At 45.4% G+C, this 25,461-nt stretch overlaps 1 protein-coding gene across 5 annotated transcripts in view; it reads left to right on the top strand.

Moving 5' to 3' along the window:
* Positions 1-24,382, top strand: part of CCDC138 (coiled-coil domain containing 138) — a 30,701-nt gene extending 6,319 nt beyond the window's left edge. The window contains exons 5-15 of one of the 5 annotated variants that reach the window (XR_009739390.1): positions 784-971; positions 1,635-1,793; positions 3,743-3,862; positions 6,734-6,811; positions 6,919-7,026; positions 8,569-8,733; positions 11,678-11,794; positions 14,678-14,870; positions 16,697-16,873; positions 18,506-18,704; positions 22,187-22,270. Coding sequence is in view for 4 of the 5 variants with exons in the window: in XM_061432520.1 (XP_061288504.1) it covers positions 784-971; positions 1,635-1,793; positions 3,743-3,862; positions 6,734-6,811; positions 6,919-7,026; positions 8,569-8,733; positions 11,678-11,794; positions 14,678-14,870; positions 16,697-16,873; positions 22,187-22,325; positions 23,853-24,018 (1,610 nt within the window). In the remaining variant the exon portion in view is untranslated. Of the gene's footprint in view, positions 1-783; positions 972-1,634; positions 1,794-3,742; positions 3,863-6,733; positions 6,812-6,918; positions 7,027-8,568; positions 8,734-11,677; positions 11,795-14,233; positions 14,403-14,677; positions 14,871-16,696; positions 16,874-18,505; positions 19,867-22,186; positions 22,326-23,852 lie in introns of those variants that run through there. The other 4 variants (XM_061432520.1, XM_061432521.1, XM_061432523.1 and 1 more) reach the window with 4 other exon arrangements.
* Positions 24,383-25,461: the final 1,079 nt, after the last annotated feature.

Here is a 25,461-nt window from a genome sequence, read left to right as displayed (position 1 = left end):
TTGGGATCACAGGTGGCACTAGTGGTAAAGAACCCACCTGCCAATGCAGGAGACTTAAGAGACGAGGGTTTGATGCCTGGGTTGGGAAGATCCCCTAGAGGAGGGCATGGCAACCCACTTCACTGTTCTTGCCTGAGAATCCCATGGACAGAGAAGCCTGGTGGGCTACAGTCCACGGGGTCACAAAGAGTTGGACACACAGTTGAATGTGCGCAGTAACGGCAGGAGCTCTCACCATGGCTGCCAGGAGCAAGGCTCCCCAGCCTCTGTGCAGACAGTGCAGCTTGGCGGTCACAAGGTATTGTCAAAGGCTAAGGCCATGGAGGGTCGTGAACCTGCTGCCACCATTAACACTGGAGCACATGATTTAATGGAGGAGATTATCGAGATTATGTACTTATATGATTAATTATAGACATCACATAAAGTTTTAAAACAAGCAAAACGGTTTTTTAAATGTCAAAGAAGCAGTGATGAACACTGGATTGGTGGTTAGTTTGGTGTAAGGGAGCAAAGAGCACGTGTCAGGGCTCCTGAGGTAACTCTCCATCTCTTTGTCAAGGCAGTTACCCACTCATTTTTTAAATAGTCTTAGATTTACAGAGAAGTTGCAAAAAGGCCACAGAGAATTTCTGGACGGCTTTCACCCACATTTTCTAAATGTAAACCGTTGGCTGTGTCCTCTTTTTCTTTTCTGCATATAGTACTTGAAACATTTTAACAATACAATGAGGATATTTAAAACTGTAAACTAAGTTTTTAATTTAAATTTTGTTCTCTTAGCCAATGCCTGGCCAGCTAACGTGGCCTCACGTTCAAAGAGCCGGGCTGACTATTGTAGTGATGGCAGCGACTCCCCTTCCAAGCATATTGGCTCGCCTGCATCCAGGGCCCCACGGAAGCCAGGCCTGCTGCCCCGTCAGGTCAGCCAGATCTACGACGAGCTGCTCCAGATTCACCAGAAGCTGCAGGTGTGGGCTCAGCGCTGCCCGGATGGCAGCCAGGGAGGAGGGGACCAGAGGGAGGGACGGGTGAAGCCAGGGCTGGAGCGGGACTGAGGGTCAGTGATTCGGAAGCTGGTTCAGGGGGGACGGGGGTTGAGGCCAGACTGAAGTGCACTGAGGAGGGTGCAGCCAACCAGGACAATGTTTTAGAGAAGTTTGTCCAGGTGGGAAGTCAGGAGGCCAAGGCATTGGAAGCCCAACCTCCCTTTGTAAGGCCACAGCCTCGCCCTGTCCTCTGTTCTGCTCAGAGGCTGTGGGAGCTGATAGGCTCTGGGGGAGGCTCGCATGGCCGTGGGAATGTAGGGGATGTGAGACGATTTCTGGGCTCCACTGGAGCCTGCTCTGCTGATTGGAGGGGGAATGTTGGAGGGGCTCCTCTGCAGGTGTGAGCCGTTCTTCCCAGGGGCGATGGGGAGCTGGGAGGGATAGTGGGGGGTCTCCCCATGGTGCCCCCCTTGTCTGCACCCTGGATTCTCTCAGGTCCTCGCGCTGGAGTCTGCTGACCGATCCTGGCATTGGTGGCCTGCAGGGTTCCCGCGTGCTGTGCTGTATGGTCGTTGCTCTGCGCTCCCCTGGCTCGTGCTCAGTGGAGTGAGCTTCCTGGAGCGCTAACTCTATCCTTGCCCACAGTGTGAGACTGCAGCCCAGCAGGAATTCGCTGAGGAGCTTCAGAAGCGAGAACGTTTTCTGGTCGAGAGGGAAGAGCTGCTCTTCAGACATGAAGGTGCCTTGAGTGAAGTGAAAGACGTCAGAGAAGAGGTCCTCATGAGGTTCCAGATCATGAAGGAGGTGAGCGTGGCACTGACTGCAGAGGCCGGTTGCAACACTCCTTTGGACGTCACTCATCTTCTGTAGACCTGGGATGATCCTAGCGTAGCCTCTGGAAGCCTGATAGTACTGTGCGCAGCTGAGTTCAGGCTGTGTCTTACCATATTCACTCAGTTCCCAGAGCCTTTGCCGTTGTTCTGGAGCCTGTGTGGTGCAGGCACCGCTGGGAGCCTGAGGCTGGGCTTCTCAGCCTTTGCTGTGATGCTCTGGGTCCCTAACATGCCTGTGGGGTGTTGGGCGGGGGTTGGGGTAGGCTTGTTGTCACCTGAGCTCCTGTCTCTGCCCCTTGCTTTCAGCAGCTCAGAGGTGAGCTGGATTTGAGCACATCCGTGGATCATGGGTCCCCTCTTCCTGTTTCCAGCCCTAGAAAGCAAAGCCATTTTTCTGCAATTAGCAGGGCTAGGGCCTGCCGTGGGGCAAGGCTGCTGGAGGAATGGGGAAACAGAGCCTCTTGAGGGCTGTTTGCCCAGGTTTTTCCTCCTTTCTGCAACTCCCTGCTTGTTTCCTTTTGACTTTCCTTAGTAGTTGCTTTCTGTGTTCTTTGTGTGGCTTTAGTTGTGATCAGTAAGAGAAGCGGAGCGCGGTGGGCTTATCCTTCTGGAAAAGGAACCCGTGTCAAATGGTCTTAATATCTTCTGGAGGTGGAAAATTTGTGCAGTTGAGAATGTTAATATTACTTTTAAAATAAGTGTTGTCTTTGTGGCCATGTCTGAGTTATTTAAGGAGTCGTTTAATCATAAAATTTCACACAGCTGATTTTTTTTTTTTAATGAGCTTGGATTTTCCATGCACTCCATCTTCATTTCAGCCTTGGTTCTTTCTCTTTGGATTTGTCTGTTTGCTGCTCATAGGAGGTATAAAGCTAAGTGCTTTATTTTAGTGGGACCTGGATGATTACTTGGAAGAAGGAAATCGGTTTCTTGATTTCCTGGGAAATTTACTTGTTTTAATACATTATGAATAAATCTGAGAGTAAAAAGTGAAAGAAACTATGTAAGTATTCGCAAATCTAAACATGCTCTTATTTGAATATAATTATAGGGGAAATTTATTTTAATATTTATGAAACTGGTTAAGGAAAGTCAAATCGTTTGGGGCTCAGGAAATTTTATTATCTATGTAAGTTTTCTGAGATGCACAACAATTTTAGCTAATTTATGAGAACAGTTCTATGTGTGGAATATTTCTTCTCCAGAGGGCTAATTTAAACCTTAAATTTTAATTCACAAAGCTATGAATAATTAACTAGTCTCCTGAAAGGATCAGAACTCTTTTATCATTCCATGATGTCAGAAATTATTTCAGTGAGTTTCTGTTGGAGATTTTTCTGAGCAGGACCAGAAAATAGCCTTAATGCTACTTAATTTGTGTAATACGTTTTAATAGGTATTTAACATACATTTTTAGTTCTTTGTTATTAAGTTGGTTGATTATCCAGTTTTTATAAATTACTTGCAGTGTCAGCCATTATGCTTAAATATACTGATTAAAGTCCTTGTGATTCAAGGTGTTGTAATTTTTTTTAAAGGCTAGTTTTTATTTTTTATTTATTTCTTGTAATTTTATATATTTGTCTTTGGCTGCGCTCGGTCTTGGTTGCTGCGCCGTCTTTTCTGTACTTGTGATGAGCGGGGGCTACTCTAGTTGCAGTGTGTGGGCGGCTTCTCATTGCAGTGACTTCTCGCTGTGGAGCACAGACTTAGAGCACAGGCTCAGTAGTTGTGGTGGAAGGGCTTTAGTTGCTCTGAGGCATGTAGGGTCTTCCCAGATCCGAGATTGAACCCTTGTCTCCTGCATTGGCAGACAGATTCTTTACTGAGTCACCAGGGAAGCCCCAGAGAGTTGTAATTTTTATGTAACTTATGTTCAGTAGCATTAGTGATATTGAATCTCTGTTTTTTCCCTCCTAGCAACATGATGCAGAAGTTGAGCACTTAACTGAAGTTCTTAGAGAGAGAAATAAGGAAAGCAAAAGGCTGAGGTCTTCCTTTGATGCATTGAAAGGATTGAATGATAGCTTAAAGAAACAGGTAAGACCTAGTTTATCTGTGTTAGATTATGAGACATTCTCAGAACTGTATAGATTAACCAGTTCAAGTCAGAATCTTAGAGCATATTCTGTGTAGAGAAAACCTTGATTATCATCTTTATTTGTTAGCTTTATTATAAAATACTTCTGAATATAGAATAGTTAAGCTAGCTCTTGGTTTCTCATCATCTGTTCTGACAACTAGCTGAGCTATTGGACAACTTGGAATTTTTCAAACTGTTAAGAGCAGTGACTAGATTAAAAACAAGCAAAAGAAAACGTGCTAACCTGGGGACTTCAGGTGCTGAGTTGTAGCTTTGTGCTATTCTTGACCTGGCTGTTAAACACCACTGTGTATTTTTGGAGTGTCTGTTGTGTGTGGATCCTGTGCTGGAAGCACAAGCTCATGCCCACCACGTCACACTGCACTGCACTATGTATGCGTGCAGAACTGTGGCGAGCTCACACCAGCGCATCGTACTGCTGTGCACTCTGTTACATATGCAGAGCTGTGGCGAGCTCACACCCACTGTGTCACACTGCACTGTACCTTGTATGCAGAGCTGTGGGTCAGCTCAGTGCTCCATCATACTCAGGTTGCACCAGGTTCTTGCTAGTTGTTGTTTTTTTTTTTTTCTGCTCCCCTTTGCCAGTTTTGAAGTGCAGGGTTTTGTGAAGAGGGACAGGAGAGTGATGGTGTGTTTGTTGTGGGGAGGGAAGCATGGATGAGCACAAACGGGTGAACCTTGGCATTTTAGCAGCTGAGGTCCAGGGTGGGGAACTTATGGATTCCAGCAGGGGGCTGAATGTGGACTCTCAAGCGTTTGCACGTTGAACTCCTTAGCCAGCTGTGTGTTCTTCTCTGTCTCTCTGATTTCTGTAGTCCCCACTTGTTATAACCTATCTCCATGGCGGTGATAACCAGGTCCCCCAGTTCTCACTGGATCTGATTCTTTGTCATTTCTGAACTGTCTGCCCTCCCACAGTGAGAGTATGACCTTGACCCACTTTGTCTGGAGTTCTCTTATCCTTGGAGAGACTGTTCTCCCATTGCAGTCTTGTCTCACGCTCTTGAGAAGAGTTTCTGATTGCTAGCATGGGGTCATTGTTGCCTGTACCTGGCTCTCAGGTGACTATGATCCTGATGGGCATGTGTTTGGTGAGTGTGTAGTGACTGGGGTGGATGTGTGCATTGCTAAGGGGTAGAGCCTGTTGATATGCATAGTGAAAGGTTGAACACTTCACCTGAGAGGCACAGGGAACATAGTGAAGAAGTTAACATGGGAGTTTCCAAAGTACTTGGTGAGATAGAGAGGCAGAATGTGAAAGGATACTATCCACAAGTTGGTGAAGCCTGCCAGCCCACAGATTTTAAGAAATTCTGTTAACCTAAGGAGGATAAATGTTGAGGAACACCATACTGGTACGCTGTTTTAAGATGTGAAAACTTTAGGTAAAGATAAAATCAGAGACAAAGAAGGCACCTTACCTTCAAAGAAGGAACAGTACTCCTGGAGGAAATATCACAGACATGATTAACATAAAAGAGAAAGGCTCTCTTTCCTGTCATAGGATGCCAGGCAGAACTTTGAGTCTAAACCTGTCAGCACGACAAGAAAAATGCAGCCAGTCTCCAATGAGTGTATATGCAAAAATTTTAATATCAGCAAGTTGAATCTAGAGCTACCTAAAAAGTGTAATGTCATTCAGTGGATTTATCTGAGGAATACAGGGGTCATTTATCATTTGAAAATTAACACATCATCTGATAAAAAGAAAAGAATCATAATTCTTGGATTTAAAATTCAGCACCAACTCAAGACAATAACTAGGAATAGAAGAGAACTTAATTCTCATAGAGTATCTACAAAAAGAAACAATCCTGACAACACTCACACTTAACATAAGTTACTGAAATCTTTTCCCTCGGAGATCAGAACAAGGAAGGTGTTCACTGTTCCTGATTCCGGGGATCTTTGAACTAACGTCCTGGTCCACGTAGCAAGGAGAGGTCAGGATTGGGAAGGAAGAAATGAGAATTAGCCTCTGATGACGTGATTATGCACAGATATAGTCGGTGTCCAGACGAGCATACAGATAAGTTACTAGAATTAAACAAATTCAGGAGACTATTCGGATATGGGTTCAGTAAAAGTCGGGACGTATGTATGTGTATGTCTGATTCATGTTGATGTTTGGCAGAAGCCAGTACAATTCTGTAAAGCATTTATCCTTCAATTAAAAAGATAAATTTAAATTTTTTTAAAAAGCAAGTGTATTTCTGCATATCAACAATAACCAGATACTCTTTATTGAAAGATGCTATGGGTAGTAGCATCAAGAAGCACTGGCTGTGAAGGAATAAACCTAAGAGATTATACATGCACAGAACACACAAAACGTGCAAAACATGATTTAAAAAGCAATTAAAGAGGATGGAAAGAAGTTGAAGGCTGTGTTGCATGTGGGGTGGGAAGACCCACATGGTGAAGAAGGCACTTTTCCTGAGTTACACAGACATGAACTCCAGTCCCAGTAATTCACTACATTGTTATGTGGTTTGTGCATCTTCACGTATGTATATTATAGTTCAGTGGAAAACTCAGAAAAAGGACGTTCCCTGTTAAAATGTCTTCATTTAAGATGTTAGGAGGCTTGAACGTTTTTCGTAGAATTAAGCAAACTTTCTAGACACTCTTCATGTTTTAGGGCCCAGTGGTGGTTTTGCTGTGATCTTTAATCGCAGATGCTGCCTGCCTCTGTGTGTTGTGTTGCCTGGTGATAGACAAGATAAGATAGTATCCTGGGAAAACTTCAGTAGGAAATCAGCTTGAGGTTTCTATTGAAATGTCTTATTATTTTCCTGCTTTAGTTGAATGAAGTGAGTGAAGAAAACAGGAAGCTGGAGGTTCAGGCCAAAAGAGTTCAAGCTCGCTTAGACAATTTACAGGTAAGGAACCTGCTCTGCTCTTGAGACACAAGTGAAATCTGAAATGGCTGTCTTGGTCTCACTTCTGATACCGTTTTTCTTTAATTCGTGGATATGTACTGTCGCAGAGGAAGTATGAGTTCATGACAATACAGAGACTGAAAGGCAATCCCCAGGCCACTCATGAAGCAAAAAGTTTAAAGCAGGAAAAAGTACCAGCTTCAAAACCTTGTAAGGTATGGTTGAACATTTCTCTGCTGCAAAGCCAGGACATTTTTCTCGTTGTTCGTTCTTTTTTTTTTTTTTTTCCAATTTATCAAACATTCTTTTTGTTATGGAAGTATTCACCGTAATAATTTCTTTTTAGAAAAGTATCATAATATTTCAGATATGCTTTTGTTTTAAAAACAGAGCAAAATATTCAGCTGCTAAGAATATCAGTGTACAGGGCTCTTTGTGGACATGTGTTTCCATCCCTCTTGGAAATAAAGCCAAGACTGGAATTTCTGGGTCATAAGGTACACATAGGTTTAACTTCTGGGACAGCCACCAGTTTTCCAAAGAGGTCATGTTATTTGTACCGTTGCTGGCAGTCTGTTCTGTTGCGCCATAGCTTCATCCATATTTGATGTTTCCAGTCCTTTTTATTTTCGTCTTTCCAGTGGATAGTAGTGATATCTCACTGCAGACTTGCCTGGACCCCACATTCCACTCCTGAAAAGGCTGCCCCAGCCTGTAGCTGCCTCCCCACACCCAAACCCCCCGTCTGCCGCGCACGGGCTGTGTGCAGAGGGCTTAGTGGCTGGGAGAGGTCCTGTTTTACTCGCCCACCCGTTTCCTGCTACATAGCTTCCATGTTTTATTAAAGAGGATGCTAGTTGTGGAAAAAAATTTTAATTAAAATTAAAGTAGAAAAAGTGGAGATTCTTAGATACTCAAGATGATTGTAGTTTTCATCAAAAGTTCCTATTTGAAGAAAATTGAAAAAGTTAAAGATTACTCTTGTTCAGAATAATGTAACTTTGTTTTCCTTCATCTGTTTTTGTTTTTGTGGATTGCTGTCTGCTGAACTATGCCTTTTTTATTACTTTGCTCTTGTACTTCTCTGTCTAAAGTTAAATCTGGCATAGTTCCCTAAGGCAGACGTGTGATAAACATCGACTTAAAATGATTAAAAGTGGTTTGAAGGAACATGGAAGTCAGTTGAGTTGAATTTGTACTGGTTTTTTATGGCATTTGGTTCTTGTTTTCTTCCCATTTGTGTAGACTCTCAAAGAACAGGGTTTCCAGGAAAAAATTTTTCATGTCCATTTTATAGAATGGTACAATGTAAAGAAAAACAGCTTTTGGGGGAGGAAGATAAGTTCCATGGTGGAAATTATTTAGCTTTTAAAACCTTTAAATTTGTTAAAATCTTAGGTATGGGTGGTTCATGCCTTTGAATTAAGGCCAATTTTGCTTTTCTTCATTATCAAACTTGGATAAAGAATTTTAATGAAAATTGTCTCTCTTGGTAATAAGGTACAGTTCTTTCAATGTCCTTATTGTGGTGGGTCTCCCCCTTCTGTCAGCCAGCATTTAACATGTGTCTGATGTTAACTGGAGAGATTTGATTTGGAATTTCTTCCATTTGGAGAAGCTTTGCAATCCAATGCATGTTTTATGGAAGCAGTTTAAATAAATTATTCCATAATCACTTAACAAATGTAAAACTTGCCTTTGAAGTTATAGCAAGCTGTGAATTGAAATAAATGCTTGCTTTAATTTTTTGCTTAAAGGTATCACTTAGTGGACAAGTTTATGAACTTTTAACTGTCTTCATGGACTGGATTTCAGATCATCACCTTAGCAAATTGAAAAATGAGGAATCTGGAATGGATGGTGAAAAACCACTACCCACATTTGCTTCTCAGAGAAGTGATATTCAGGAGAAGTGTGTGAAGGTTTGTTTTTAATTTGAAATAATTTGAGTCATAACTCAGTAGAGACGTGAAGAGTGAAAAAAGGAAGGCTGTGGTGTATTTTGCAGGAGAATAAATATTGAAAGTATTTTTGATAGAAAGTTGATCATACCAACAGTCTGTTGTAAAAAGACTCATTTTAGATTTAATCCACATGAATTCCTGTGTGTATTTTTATAACATGATGGGAATTTCCTTTTAAAGGAAGACCAGAAATTAAAAACCTACTCCAAAAAATGGCAAAATAATTATATTTTAGAGTTAGGCAGGTAATCAGTGATATGAACAATTCCTGAAAATGCATCTTTTTAGGATTCACATCTCACTAAAATAATTTTATTTTGCCTTTTGTCATGAAAGAACAAACTATTTTCAAAAGGCTTCTCTTTATTAAAGACAAATGACCGTTTTCTTAAATTACAAACATTAATTTGGATATTGCTATTCATATTTACAGTCAATATAAATTGTTACTAGAGGTTGACTGTTGTATTCTACAAGAAATACATTAAAAACTCTGAAGATTGGATATCTGAGGTTGTTTGTTTTACTTAAAGAATTATTACATACAGGAAGCAGTTTCATTTTGGGAAATTGTTTCCATCCTTACCTAAAAAGTTTCTTCTGAATGCCTTTTGTTCTGGGCAGGATAATGGCCCTAGAGATATTCATAACCTAAGCCCCTAGAGCCCATGGATGTTACATCACTTTGCCAAAGTGAATTAAAGTTACTTATCCACTCACCCCCAAGTGGAGATTGTTGTTCAGTCACTCAGTTGTGTCCACCTCTTTGCAGCCCCATGGACTGCAGCACACCAGGCTTCCCTGTTCATCACCATCTCCCAGCACTTGCTTAAACTCATGTCCATTGAGTTGGTGATGTCATCCAACCATCTCGTTTTCTGTTGTCCCCTTCTCCTGCTTTCCATCTTTCCTAGCATCATGGTCTTTTCTAATGAGTCGGCTCGTTGCATCAGGTGGCCAAGTGTTAGAGCTTTGGTTAAAGTGATGATTAACCCAGGGTGATCCGGGTGGGTTCAGTAACCACAGAGCACTTCAGACCAGACACAAGAGGCTACTGTAGAGTCAGTCAGAGGCTCACTCACCCTTACCAGCCGTGAAGGCAAGAGAAGGAGGCAGGAGGGTCATAACCAGGCTGGGGTGACCTTCTGCTAACAGCCAGCTGACCACGGAACTACACCTCCAGCCATAGCCCGAGGGAGCACCAGGTTCTTGTCGTCATCCTCAAATAAAGATTATTATTTATTAACTTGTTCTGGACGTACACCTTTGAAGTGAAACAGTAATCATTCAGTTGTGTCAGACCCTTTGCGACCCTTTGGACTGCAGCCCACTAGGCTCCTCCATCTAAGGGATTTTCCAGGCAAGAGTACTGGAGTGGGTTGCCATTTCCTCCTCCAGAGGATCTTCCCAACCCAGTAATCGATTCCTGGTCTCCTGTGTCTCCTGCATTGCAGGCAGATTCTTTACTACGTAAGCCATTGGGGAAGCCAGTACAAAAGTATGCAACTTTGCATACTTGGGACTTGGTGGGACTTGGTGATGGATCCCATACTTTTGCGGGGTCTCAAGGTTGGCTCCCAGCTGTTGATTTTGCACTGGAATGCATGTTGGCAGCATTCACTCCAGGTAGGAAACCACAAGATCTGGGTTTGCACCTCTGCCCTCTGGCTAGATAGTTTTAGGCAGCTGAGCTGGAGACTAGCCTGCTTGTGTCTGGTGGGTGTTGCCATGGGGATGGAGCTCTGCAGAGATGCCTGAACTGGGTGTGGATGCTGGAGGCATGAATCCTAATTGGCTGAGTTGAGGAGCAGGTGACCAGGTGACTGAGAACCAGCCAGTAGGGGTCCCTGAAAGTGAGCAGAGAGGTTGGGGGAGCTGGGTCTCAGAAGTCAAAGAGGGTGTATCAGGGGTTGGGGTCGCGGAATAGAGGTGGGTGGTGCGTGGAGAGGGTGTCCCAGAGCTGCTGTCCGAGGTCTGGTGTGTCTTTATTATGTCTGTGGTCCAATTACATATGATTTTACATCCTTGCTTTTATTACTTTTACTTAATTTTTATCATTAATATTTTCTGTTCATCATCTTTAGTCCACTGAGTAGCTATTCACCTGACCTAGCTATTTCCCTTTGTTAGGCTGTTAAGTCACTTCCATTTTTTTCAAATCATTGTAACACTATTTTTGTATGTGAGCTTTTGGAAGGTTTTATTTTAGGTAATTTTCTTAGGCTGTTATAGCAGAAGTGGGATTATTTCCTCAAAGGCTTAGACTGTATCTTTGTGGTCTTAAACTTTCAACAAAATAACGTACTGTTGAGTCAATGTTCTTTTTTTAAAATGTGTATTATTTTTACAAATTAACATTAAAATATTTATGAAAGACATATAAAGAGGAAAGTGAGCATCTTTCCAGTTACTGAAATCTCACTGTTAATACTTTTTAAAAAACATCTTTTCTTATCTCTGTCAGTGTAAATTCAATAGACATATTTTATATAAAGAGGATCTTATCACACTTTTGAAACCTGCTTTTATCACCTCAGACTATGCCATGGCAATAAAGATGTCATTATCAGTTAATGGTTATACATGTACCAGAAGTTTATGCTGTAATCCATGGGATCACAAAGAGTCAGACACAACTTAGCACCTGAACAACAACAAAAGATTCAGATGTGTGTTTATATAAGTTAATTTTAAAATTCTAGGTGTGGTATTGGTAGGTCAAGGAAATATATATGTAATATCTCAAATGTGTGTTTTCTTATTGTATTGCATTTAATTTTAAAGTAGAGATTTTTTTTGTTAGAGAACTCTTTTTCTTTTGGAAAAATAATTTTTGGAAAACTGTGATAATTTCAGATGTCTGAAAACTGTGTGTTTATATTTTCCATCATTTCATCTTTAGCTTTTGCCTCTGATGACAGAGCAGCTGCAGTGGTTGCCCTTTGTGAATGCCAGGCTTCACGAGCCTTTCGTGAAGTTTATCTACTGGTCTTTGAGGCAGCTCGATGCCGGGACTCAGGTAACTGAATCAGAGTCGATCTGCAGGGAAAGCTGTGTTCAGTGCTGCGTGGCTCCCGGTCTTGCTCTGACTCAGGCTTCCCTGTGCATTCTCTTCACGTCGCAGGACTTTTCCTGCCTCCCTTGCTTCGTTCACCACTTGCTCTTCTTTCTCCTTCTCTGTCCTCTTTCTCAGTGCAGTGGGTCATTGTTTGTGAGCTTCAGAATTGTGTAATAAGGAGTTTCACTGTGTTAGGTTATTGTTGAAACTAACTGCTTCCACCCACCCCGTTATTTAATTTATGGTTTCTTATATTCTTGAAGGTAATAGAAATTGATTTTTTGTGCTTATGTCAATAAACACACTCTAGCTAAATGGGACTGTGATTGTTAGGATAAGCTAATCAAAGAGGGAGAGTTACTCCAGCGTCATGTAAATGAAGGGTGTGTGTTACCAGCTCACGTAGGGTTGTTTAATCCAAATGTGAGGCACGTGTGTACCGTGTGCTGTGAATTATAGTAGGTTTGTAAAATTTTATTTCCCCAGTTAGTACTGATACATCCTGATACAGGTTTCATTCAGTTAAAAATGGGGAAGAAACAAAGCATTGCTGGGGTAGTTTCCTCTTGGCCCCATGGCCCTTAGGATGCGGGGGCTAAGCTGCTCCATGCGGGCCTGATGGTCATGTAGCCGGATGGCTGAGGTTTAGGGAAATACCTTTCCTGAGGAAACCCTAAATATTTTGCCATCATGGTAAACAAGTGAGTGCATGAGCACGTGTGTGGGGGAGCATGTGCACCCACACACATAATATCATCTGGATGTATTGGTCATGGGTTGTCTCATAAAAGAAAGTTACATAAAATGATCAAGTCTGTTCAGAGTCACTGTGACTTTGCTGTTTGTGTGATAGGTTCTGAGAAAGGTTGGCTGAATTCTTGCTTTCAGCCGTCAAAGGCTAGACTCAGCGTTGAGTGGGACTTTGTCTTCCTTCCGGAATAGTCTCCTCATTCTTCCTGAGACAATTCGTGCTGCCCTGCCTCCAGTGTGGACCTGGTCGCTCCGTGTGCTCTGGGGCGGGGCTGCCAGCTGCACAGCTTTCTGCTGTGAAGTTTGGTTCTCACCTGCGCATTGCTGAACATGTACTGATGGGTTTTTAATAATTTAGTTTTAACAGTTGTCAAAGTGCGGGTACATAAGTTAAGCTTTTTATTTTGAGGTGATTAGAGATTCTCTGTGGTCATAAGAAATAATAGACACATTGTGTCCATCTCCTGAAGGTGACGCCGTGCAGAACAGGTGCAGTGTCGCCGCCAGGGCCGCGATCAGGTGACCGTCCCGTCTCCCTCCAGAGCCTCACGTGGCTCTTCTCATATGTAGACGTCACGGTTTAGAGCAGCATTGAGCAGGGAGATTTCCCAGGTACCCTGCCCTACACCTGCACCGCCGGCGCCCCCCTCCCCCCCGCCCCACCCATCAGCATCCCTGCCAGACGGAATCTTCTTCACATCCACGTCCTGCGTGGATGTGCCATCATCCCCCAACATCTTGGTGGTGTGCGTTCTGTGGGTTTTGACAAATGTATTGGAGCCTGTAACCATTGTTACACTATCATACAGTATAGTTTGATATAAAATTTGATGCAAAAAATTAACATTTGATACCAAAAAAAAAATTTGCCCTAAAAATCCTCTATGCTGTGCCTGTTCTCCCCCACTGCACCTGGTCCATTTACTACCCAGGTGGTCCTGCCTTTTCCAGAATGTCGCAGAGCTGGGTGACACAGTGCGTGCCCTTTTAACATGGGCTTCTTCCACATAGTCATATGTATTAAGGCTCCTCCCTGCCTTTCCACGGCCTAATAACTCTTTTCAGCTGTGAATACTATTCCACTGTCTGGATGGACCACTGTTTATCCATCACCTACTGACAGACATGTTGGTTGCTTCCAAGATTTGGCAACTCTGAGTAGAGTTGCTGTCACATCCACAGGTGGGTTTTTGTGTGGATGTAAGTTTTTAGCTCCTTCAGGAGCTGAAATATCAGGGAATGTGGTTATTGGCTAAGAGGATGCTTTGTTATTTAAGAAGCTGAAGCCTGTCTTTCGAGTGGCTGCACTCTCTGGTCCCCCAGCAGTGCTAAGGGTACCTGCTGCCCCATGGGCTGACGAGCATTTGGTGGTGTCGGGGTTCAGGGCTTCGGCCCTTCCTGTAGTGTGGGGTGTTACCCACAGGGGTTTCACGCTGATGACGTGTGCGGTGCTACTGCTTATGTCTGCTTGGCATCTGTGTGTCGTCTCGGCTGCGGTGTCCGGGTCATCTGTGCATTTTTAATCGGGCTGTATTCTCTTACTGCTGAATCTCTAGGACCCTATCAGTATTTGGATAACAGTCTTTCAAGTGTGTCTTTTACACATGTTTTCTCCCCCGTCTCTGGCTTGTCCTCTTATTCTCTTGACAGTGCTTTCACAGAACAGGAGGTTTTGATTTTCATGAAGTGCAGCTTATTGGTTATTCTTGACAGACGGTGCGGTGGGTGTTGTGTCTGCAGGCGATCACACACCCGAGGTGTCGTCGTGTCTTCCTGGAGCCCTCACCCTCCATCACTGCGTGCTGCCCCTCCTTCCCTGGTAACTGCCTGCTCTGAAGCCTGTTTGAGGCTGAGAACTGCTCCGGCCTCTCAGTCTCTGTCAGCGTGGTGTGTGTTCTTTGTCCATGCCCTTTTCATCTGTGTATGTCTGCAAAGTGGGTGTCCTGTATTCTGCTTTTCAATCCTGTGTATTTTCAGCTCCATTGAATTTTTTTTAGTTGGCTTATTTTTAGTTCATATATTTGATTGTAGTATTTAAAATATCTATTTCCTGACCATGGATAAGTGTACCGAGAGAGTTCATATGTTTAACAGCACTCGACCATGACAGCCACACTGAGGAGGCTGGGTGAAGACATATTCAGAGGAGTGGTGACGAAGGGTGTTCAGGACGTGGCCTTAGAGCACTCAGTGGAGAGTCGACCGAGGACAGCTGCCTTCTTCAAGAGCACCAGCTTGCCCCTGAGATTCGTGTCCACTTTAATCGTCCTCAAAACAGTCACTCAAGGTAAGCCTTCAGATTGTCCACAGTGAAGCAGTTCTTACATAGTTACACAGTTTACTTTTTCAGAGTGGACTAGTGTGCTGTTTCGTGCTGGGGGCCCGACTGTAGTTGCTGAAGTTGAGAAGGTCATGGTGGGCTGGCTTCTTGCCCTCCAGGGCCTTTACTGATGCGCCTGGATCCTGTGTCCACGGCAGCCTTTGCCGCTACCCGCCTCACAGAACCCACACAGCACGGAGAGTGCGCCTTTACGGATCCACTGGGACAATGCTTGGTGGGCCGGAGCCCGGGAGCCAGTGAGGCCCAGCACTTATTTCTGTGAATAGAGTTTAGTTGAACACATGTATGTTAATCTGCCTCCCTGGCCTCTGACTGCTTTTCCTTGTAACAGCAGAGCTCAGTAGATAGCAACAGAGAGAGCTTGCCTACCAGACAGTGCCTCTGTCTTCATTCTCTTCTTCCTCGTGGTTATGGTCCCCAGAGTTGTATCAGAAGGGGTAGTGGCTGTCTGAGATGTGTGTGAGAAGCCCAGACCAGAGTTCACCATGTATCAACATACTTGGTCCCGTCATCAGAGACACAGTGATGTTCGTGGCTGGTAACGCGAATGGGAAGAAGAGATAAGCAGGAAGGAGTCGGTGCCCCCTCCCCCACTCTGCGCAGTCCAGTATTGGACACGCCGTCCCCTGCAGTGGCCTTAAACACGTGGGGATGGACATGGAAGCAAATAGTGAAAACTGGTGACTTGGGGATGGTCCATGCAGGTCAGATGGACACTGGCAGAGAGAGGTGCTGGCTGCCATGTGCTATGGGCTGAATGTTTGTCCCTCTCAGTTCACATGGGGACCCTATTTCCAGGGAGATGGTGTCAGGAGACTGGCCTTTGGGGGTGCTCGGGTCATGGGGGTGGCGCCCTGATGAACAAGACCCCACAGAGCTTGTAACTAGAGTGTTAACTCTTCTGATCATCAGTAATAAGGAACAATAATGAACGAAGAAAGAGATTTGTTCATGTAAGCAAAGCACATTCTGTGAAATGTGGACCTTGCTCTAACACAGTGTCAGTAAAACCTCATCCACTTAGAAGTAACAGGACGTAAGTACAGAGTTCGTAAGTAACGGTGAGGGCCCAGGTCAGGGAAGGGTTATCGCTGGAGTGTCAGGGCAGAAATCAAGGACTTCTGTTCTTCACGAGCATCTGCATAGACATGATCCTGATGTGGATTTGACACTTTGTGTTAACTCTTCGTGCACTACCTGCGCATTATCTGACCTCAGGTCCATCCTGCGGTCAGGATGGTCTGGCCCCCCGGCCATTCCTCCTGGCAGAGAGGTCACTGGCAACCCAAGAAGGTCGGTCTCCTGAGCTCTGGGAGTGGCTCCCATTTGGTCTTGATCTTGAGGCAGAAACCCCCATTTTTATAAAGTTACATTTTGAAACAGGTCGATGGGAGCAGCAGTAGCAAGAAACCTTGTCTCAGAAGCAGCTGTCGAGGTGGCGGTGGTGATGCTGCTCACAGGTGTCGGCAGGCAGTAGTCATGATCAGACTGCTGAATATTGACTGTTTTCCTTGATATAAACGAGTGGTGTTCACTGTAAATTCAGTGTTAAACAGGGAATTTCTGAGTGAAGTTTACCCTGTCGTACCATCTCCTCCCATTTCAGTCCTGACAGCTGAGTGAGAGGCAGTGTCTGAATTCAGCCCATCTCATCTGGTCCTCCAGTTTCTCCTTTTCTCTCGTGTTTGTGGCCGCATCGGGGTCCCCTTACTGCCATGCCTGTGACCTGCTGGACTAATGATGCGGTCACTGTCTGGTGCCCTGTCTTCCAGCTGACTTCCTGGCCCAGGCATTCGACTCGCTGTGTCTGGACCTGCAGGCGGACGAGGGGAAGAGCCTGTTCCTGCAGCTACAGGCGGTGCCAGTGGTGCTGAGCCACCTGAAGCTCTCCAGCCGGGGGCTGCTGCCCAGTGTGATGGACAGCCTGCTGCAGATGACCGTGGAATCCAGTGAGTATCATGTCCAATAACGGGAGGGAGGGGAGAGTCCAAGGAGTGTCGTGCCCAGTGAGGGCAGTGGTTTGAGCCTATTCTCAACATTGGACTGTGTTGTGTACGGCACAGCTGGATCACAGGGTCAGCAGTGCCGTTCAGAGTTATAGAGCCTCACCCTTTGTCCACATGTCCACCAGCTTTCCCAGGGGCCTCAGTGTGAAGACTCGCTCACTTTCCAGCCCCTTCTCTGTTCCTCATGTCTGTTGTGCGGCAGAGCATCCATGTCCTCCTGGTGGGTGGGAGGGAGCATCCCCACCTGCAGGGCACATGGGGACCCAGCCTCCTCTCCTCCCAGAGACCCCCGCAGCCTCCCTGTGTCTCTGATGCTCAAGTGCGTGAAGCAGTGTGGTCAGTGGGGTTTTCCTCTCGGCGATGGCCCTGGTGGGTGAGACAAGCTCTTACTCGCTGGTGGGGGCTCCTCCCCAGCCCAGCCAAGACCCTGATGGGCTTTGCCTGCCTTGTTCTTCAGACCCTAGGGAAACCCCTCAACTTATGGGAAGCTGCCATTTTGCTTCAGTGATTCTTCCCACTCTCGGTTTCTCATCTTCCGTGCACGGCACTTCTCATTATGCCTTGAGAACGTGGAACCACAGCCAGGAAGCTCACGCTCTGTGGGAGCCAGCAAGCAAGGGCAGGTCCCTGGTGGCCAGTTGTCCCTCCATCCTCCCTGGATGTGGTCTGTGTGCCTGTTTCCCCACAGCGGTCCTGCGAGGAGGCCCTGGGGAAAGCCAGGGCCTGGAAGGTCAGCTGGCTTGTCCTGGACCCACGGCTGGACCAAGGTGGAGTTCGGACTTGAACCCAGGGCTGTGGGTTGGGGAGGGGCTCTGCCACACACCCCCCACCCTGGGCTGCTTCCTCCTGCCCCAGGGGGACAGCCTCCGCTGACTGTGTTTATTCGTGTTCATCTCTTGACTGTCACTGTTAAACGATCAGACTGCCCACTGGAGTCTAACTCCTCCCTGAGCGGTGATGGTGACATGGCAGCTCTTGATTGACTGATGTCAGGTCTCCAGCAGCATTGCAAAATTAGTAACTGAGACACAGAGACTTAAGGTTACTTTTTGAAGTAGGTGAATTCCCAACGAGTTTCACAGAATTTTTTTCAATAAGGAAAACAAAACTCCTATCAGGTGAAAATGTTTGTTTATCAGAGACAAAGCCATCTGAGTGTCTGACAGACGAAGTCACTGTGTAGCCAGGGGACAACATGATACAATCTCAGAAGTATTGGGGCGCCCACAGCACCCATGTGGAAGACCATGTCCGATTCCTCATGCAGGGCCCAGCATCTCTGTCCCAGCCGCCCTCACCCTCTCTTGCTCTTCCCGTCCCATGGGGTAAACAGCTGCTCCTGAGGCTGCTCTCTGGGAGCTGTGCTGGCAGAGAGATGGGACCCAGGAGACCGGAAGTGATGTAACTTTGAGGGTCGCTGACTGAGGTGTGTGTATTTGTTGGATGCGTTTTCCATTTTTAGCATAAACCCAATGCCTGATACTAGCCAACAAAGTTTGTTGAAGGGATAAATGAATCTTAGATCAAAACACAGCAAATACTTCTCCACTGTTGGTTTTGTTTTGTTCTTTTTAGGTTTGAGGTGGGAAACTCATTTCACCATATTATTTAGTTGCTCAGTCGTGTCTGACTCTTTGTGACCCTATGGATTGTATCCTGCCAGACTCCTCCATCCATGGGATTCTCCAGGCAAGAATACTGGAGTGGGTTGCCATTCCCTTCTCCAGGGGATCTTCTCAACCCAGAGATTGAACCCACATCTCCTGCATTGCAGGTAGATTCTTTTACTTCTGAGCCACTGGGGAAGCCCTCTTTTACCATATAACTGTTTAGGAAGAATTGTTGGAAAAGAAATCCTGATAGGACTGGTCTGCAGCTCTTGGGCCTTGGTGGCCCGTGTATGCAGTGCCGTGGTTTGGGCCTCGGGTCTGCCACTTTGCTGAACGGGAGGAGCTGCCAGTGGCTAAGCTAGGCCTGGTGGTGTCCACCTGGGGTCAGTGTAGAAATGGCCTGAGACTGGGAGGTGACTCCACAGTTGTTTCACGTCTGTTAAATCCCAGAGTAATTTAAAACATGGGGCATGTATTCTGTATGTTTGTTTTATTTCGTCTTCTAGTGTTTGTAGCAGCATTGTAAAATGGTAAACTGAGACACACTGTAACTTGAAAAGTTTATTTGCGCAAACAGCATTCCCAGTGGGGCTTGGTGGGGCCTCAGGCAGAGGTTTTTGTGGACCAGACTCAGAAGTAGAGAAACTTTGTCTACACTGTAGCGCTCGCCTTAGCTGGCTGCTAGGCTCGCCATTCTGGACTCTCGTGTCTCAGATGCAAGTGGAGTTCCAGTTTGTCTAGTGGGCTGTGACTGGGGGACCTGAGCCACCCAATCTGGTGGCCACCTTGTTTCATGACTGTTGTCACATATTTGGGGGAAGATGGTGGGTTCCCGGTGCCGTGTTGGAACTTTAAGAAGACCGGTCTTTGGCACAGACATGGTGAAGCGGTAGGAGCTCTGTGTATCTGTCCAGGGCCCCCTGTCCATCTGCCGCAGGTCATCTCAGCCATCCCCACCCTACCTCCCCGAAAGCATGAGAAGTACCAGGAACCGTGTGGGCAGAGTTCTCTGAAAGCTGCTGGGCTACACTTCATGAGTTTGAACGGAGGTCTGTGCGTTGCTCTACCTGAGTGTGTGTGGTGAGCACAGTGTTATTTTTAGATTGAGGACTTCTGATTATATGTTTTGCACATGAATATAAATCAGACAATAACTGAGCAGTGTGCTTTTAGAAAGTTACTCTGTAGTTTCTTTTTTTCTTCCTGTCAGTGGTGAAAGCTGTCACTCACCTACCTGGGCTTAGCTGTGTAAGAGCATGAGTTTCACTTTCTTGAAGAACTTTCCTTTTCTTGTCAGACATAGTTTCAATAAAATAATTTAAGTTTGTATTTGTATTATGAGTTTATTCTCTTTTGTGCTCTAGAAACCATCTTGTGTTACCGTTTAACACCTGAATGGAACAATGTATTTGAGGATGTTTCTCAGACCTTGTTTTTCAAATAAAGTTTATTTTTATTATAAAAGTAATAGAAGTTGGGAAACTAGCCAAAGACCCAAAAGTCCTACTGTCCAAAAATATGTACGTTCACAAGCCTATTGTGAACTGTGCTTTTGCAAGTACTTCTTTTTTTAAACATACTGAAGGTGTGTGGAAACCTTGCCTTGAATAGATTTTCTGGCACCATTTTTCCAGCAGCATTTGTTCCCTTCACATCTCTCTGTCACATTTTTGTCATTCTCATGGTGTTTCAAACCTTTTCATTATTCCTGTGTTTGTTAACAGTGATCTGTGACCAGTGGTCTTGATGTTGTCATGGTTTGGGGCAGGAGGGGTGTTGGGGGGCAGGCCGTGAACTTAATAATGTTGTGTGTGTTCTGCCTGTGTCACTGACTGCAGTTCCCCCATACCTTTCCTCAGGCCTCCCTGCTCCCTGACACACAATATTGAAATTAGGCTAATTAACATCCTCTTGCCTGGAAAATTCCATGGACTGAGGAGCCTGGTAGGCTGCGGTCCATGGGGTTGCTAAGAGTCACACGACTGAGCAACTTCACTTTCCCTTTTCACTTTCATGCATTGGAGAAGGAAATGGCAACCCACTCCAGTGTTCTTGCCTGGAATCCCAGGGGAGCCTGGTGAGCTGTCGTCTATGGGGTCGCACAGAGTCGGACACGACTGACACGACTTAGTAGCAGCAGCAGCAGCATACCCCTCCAGTGGCCTCAGAGAGTTCATGTGAGAGGAAGAGTACTCCTCTCTCACTTAAAATAGAAAGCTAGACATGATTGAAGTCAGTGAGAAAGGTGGGTCAAAAGCGAAGACAGGCCTACAGCTGAGGTTCTTCGACTAAGCTGTTAGTCAAGCTGTGAATGCAAAGGAAAAGTTCTTGAAGGAAATTTAAAGTGCTGCTTAGTGAACACACGAATGACAAGAGAGCGACACAGCCTTACTGTTGATGTGGGGAAAGTCTTAGTGTCTGGACAGAAGATCAGCCTAGCCACAGCACTCCCTGAAGACAACATCTGATCCAAGGCAGGGCTAGATTCACAGTGCTCCATGAAGCTGCAGGTGGTTGTCCAGAGATTTGGCTGAGAGAATTCATGAAGATGATTTAAAGAAATACGGCCGAAAACTTACCACATTTGAGGAAAGATGTGCTTTTACAAATCTAAGAATTTCACCAAATTCCACAGCTCAGTGAAGTTCAGGATAAACCCAGAGAGACCCCGCCTTGGAGACACATGATATTAAAATGTCAGACTGTCAAAAACAGAGAATCTTGAAAGCAGCAAGAGAAAGTGTGGTCTGTGTACTGTGGAATATTATTCAGCCTTTAAAAAGGTGGAAGCTGACACCTGCTACACCACAGATGGGCTTCAAGGATGTTATGCTGAGTGTAATAAGACAGACACAGAAGGGCAGATCCTCTGTGACTTCACACATGTGAGGGCCCCCGTGTTGTCATATGTAGAGACAGGAGGTAGGAATGGGGCACAGAAACTGGGGGTTAGTGACTCACGGGACAGTCAGCTGGGGAAGATGAGCAGCTCTGGGGTGCGTGGGGTGGTGTTTACACAACAGCATGTGTGTACTTAACACTAGCAAACACTGCACTTTTCCAAGTGGTTCCAGTGGTACGTGTTACCTTATGCATATTTAACCACGGTTTGAAAAGTAAATATAAATGAACACTTATTGCTCAAAAAGAATCAAGCAAGGAAAACTATAGAAAGCATACGTCTTTTCAATAAAATTTTATTAAAATCTTCAATCTTTTCTTTTATGAATCTTTCCCACTTTTGCTTTTATGCTAAAAAGTTCTTCCTTATTCAGTGGTTATCCAAGCTGTCATTAACATGTAAATGAAATTCTTAAATTTCGGATGCTTTAAAAAAATTACCACCCCAACAGAATTTCTTCTTATTATTAAACACTGCTAAAGCACTATTTAAACAGCCTCCTCTTATGGACTGTATTCTCGATTCTGCTTAGTGGAAGAATCTGACGTCTGAAGAATGGAACTCTGACGTCATTACCTTCAGTTTGCTTGTTCAACAAGAGCCAGTAGACATTTTAATTCTTCCAATGATGGTATTTTCCCCATAGTATAAGAGTGGAAAGAACGGAAACCCTACCCAGCAGTGGGTGACTGCGCCCCGCAGGGCCTGGCCCCCGCCCCCTGCCCTGAGCCTCCTGTCTCGCAGGTGCCCTGCAGCCCTTCCTGGAGGCCTGCAGCTGCTCGCTCTTCTTCCGGACCTGTTCCGTGCTGCTCCGGGCCCCGAAGCTCGACCTCCATGTCCTAGAGAAGCTCAGTATCATCCTGCAGAAACTTTCCAAGATCAAGTAAGGATATTTGATTTCTCACCTTTCTCATCAGAAACCAACTCACTGTGATCATTTAGATTTCTGCTTCCTGCAGTGGCTCCACTGTGATTATTGAATCAGAGTTTCCAGCAAACGTGTGGTGTGTTAAATGCTGGTCTCAGGCCACACACTTAGTGACAGAGTGAACCCTGGGCCAGCTTCCTGCAGTCTGGCGCGCTGTGACCACAGGTGAAGACAGGGGCAGATGAAGGTGTGTCCTGCTGGTGCTTACTGTGGATGCACTGGGTCAGGGGTGAGAAGGAAGCAGGCAGAAAAGACTGTGACCTGTGCTGGCCACAAACGGTCTTGGACGCACTGCTGCACTGGTTTCATTTCATTGCCATAAGTGAGGGCTTTCTTTTTGTATTTATTCTTTCCCTGATGCAAGCATTGATATTTAAATTATTTTTTTTTTAAAAAGGACATAGACTTTAAACTATATTTTCCCTGAATCTCATATACTCTAGTGTTTCTTTTGAGGGAAGTCTGAACATCTGTGCATTGTTTTTCATGCCGTGACCTCTTGGTTTGGTTCAGTAAACACAGTGCACCCTGAGGCTACTTGTGGGTGTGTGACTGCAGGTCAGCCCGTCCTGCCTGGTGTCGCACATGATGCCACAGCAGTAAATTACTTGTTGTCACGTTGTGACTTCATCCTTAGTTCAACAAGGTACTAGTTTAACTCTGGTGTCATTCAGGCTTGTCAGTTCATGGTCTTCCTTTTCTCTCAGGCTGACTGGCTGTGACTGTCTAGATTTGTAATCAGTGAATTCTCTGGGAGGCCTGTGGTCCTTCACCCTCTGTGGTGCCCTGAGGCTGCAGGTGTGTTTCATTCCTCTAAGTTCCTGCTCCTGGAATTGGTGGAGGTGTAGTTCCCGTATGGCTGTGGCCTGGGCCAGAGCTTTGAAGTTTGTGTTCATTTTAGGCGTAGATAAAGAATTGGAACAAAGCTTGAATGAGGGGCTGGGAATCATTAATGCCCAAGCCAGCCTTAGAGTAAACCTGTAAATCCACAGAGATGGAGACCCTGGATGTGAGATGGATGGTTATAAAGGTTACCATAGAGGGAAATAGATCTGGACAAGGAAGTAAGAAATACGTTACCAGATACGAGTTTAACTTATTGAAAATGAGGTTGCTGACTGGTTGCTCTGCAGAGGACAGTGGCCAGGAGCTAAGTCAAGAGGTCAGCTAATGGTCTGCTCCATGAAGAAGCTGACATTCCTGAGACATGGTGGTCAGGTACTTGACTCTGGCTGGCTGAGGGCAAGCCTGCTCTGGTAGTGACTATGGTGCAGGCTCCAGGGTGATGAATTGTCCTCTTTTCTCCTTGAATACTTTTCCACGTTAGGCCTGTTTCACAAATCGTGTCTTGTCTTTCTCGGCATGTGAATCTCTAGTTACCTATTTCATTTCCTCATGTATGAAACAGGATGCTATTCACACGTAAGGCTTTCTCACTGTTCTTGATTGTGAGATGACGTTAAGGTGCTCCTTCTCTTGCAGGAGTAATAAGAAGCTCTTTGAACTCTTCACAATCCACCTGATGCTTCAGGAGATACAGAGGACGACGCACCCAGAGCACGCCTTTCTCTGCATCAACCTCAACTCCACTCTGTTCAATTTGGGTCTAACGAAGTGCAGCTCCCTGGCCACCAGCACAAACCCTTAGACTGGTCGTTACTGTTTACAGATACTGCATGCGTGCTGCTGCTTGTCAGATTGTAAAAATCAGCAAAGTAACTAAAAGGCCACCGAGTAAAGTTACATATGAGTAGCATCATTTATCATGAAAAATAGAAAAAAAAATGTTTAAAAAAAATTTTTTTTAAGTTTTTAAAACTTTTAAAATGAAACCCATGGAGCTGCAGCAAATGTGGACGTTCCCCATTTGGCTCAGGTGGTACTCATGTACACAATGGGATTTTCAAGGCAAATGACACAGGGGCTACTCTTTGTAAAAATGTTTTGGGAAATTCTTAAAATTATGTGATTATTTGGAATAAAATTGGTGTTTGTGTGGGAACACAGTTAGATCATCTTGTTCCATTTTCTTAACATGTGAAGAGCCTCGCCTTCCATAAGCAGAAGCACGTACATCTGAGCTGCCATGGGCCCAGCACCAGGGACCTCGCTGCCGTCAGAAGGGAGGGTTGTGGCCGGGGTCCAGGTGAGCTGGTGCTCGGGCCGCAGGACAGAGGGTGGACGCACAGAGGAAATCAGCATAAATCTCAACATAAATCTCATCCTGGGATCTGGACACCTGGGCCTTTTCAAGAGAATATAAGCTGTGCTGTTTGTGAAGCAGAAATCCATACAGAGAGAGGCTAAGGTGATGTGGAGGCTTTATAGGAACTTGAAAATGCAGAAGCAAAAACGAGCATCCTTCGTCAATGCTACAGGAGGTAGAGTCGATGCTGGGGGCAGGCAGACAGCATGGGGCTGGTGCTTCTGAAGGGGCCAAGTTCTGGGCCGCAGCCGAGTGGAGATGGAAGGCACCCGTCCCCACCGTGGGGACCATGAGGAGGGGGCTATGTGCATACACAGTGTTGATGGAGGGGGAAGGCAGACAGAAACCCCTGCCTGCAGGAGAGGAGACTTGCCGGAGGTTGATAGGGAGCCACCCCTCTGGCTCTGGGGGACAGGATCTCTGAGGATTTACACCTGGCGGACATGCCTGTTGTCAGTGAAGACAGTGGAAAAACGTTTTCAGATTTGTAGGTGTTCAGAAGTTACACCACTTACCCGCTATTCTGAGAAGAGAAACTGCACAGATTATTCTAACCAATTTAGAACTGAGTTTACTGAGTCAGCATCGTACCAAAAGACTGCAGTGAACACTGAAACCACTTAAACATAGGTAGGTTTAAATCATTGTAGTTGGTGTATAAAATGGAGTGAAATGTTAAATTTCTTGGAAGGGTAGACAACAGGGAGAGCAGTGGTTGAGAGTGTGAGCATGAGATGTGACTAGCCAGCATCGGGAGCAGCAGCTGTGGGGCCTGGGGTCAAGGTGCGGAGGGCGAGGCAAGTGAGGGACCCTTCACTGAGTCTTCATCAGAGATGGAGTTGAACATTCAATTTCAGTGGTGACATTGACAAAAGAGGGCTTCCC

Source organism: Bos javanicus, chromosome 11 (genome assembly GCF_032452875.1).
Source record: "Bos javanicus breed banteng chromosome 11, ARS-OSU_banteng_1.0, whole genome shotgun sequence".
Classification (NCBI taxonomy): domain Eukaryota; kingdom Metazoa; phylum Chordata; class Mammalia; order Artiodactyla; family Bovidae; genus Bos; species Bos javanicus.
This window is presented reverse-complemented; position numbering and strand designations above follow the sequence as displayed.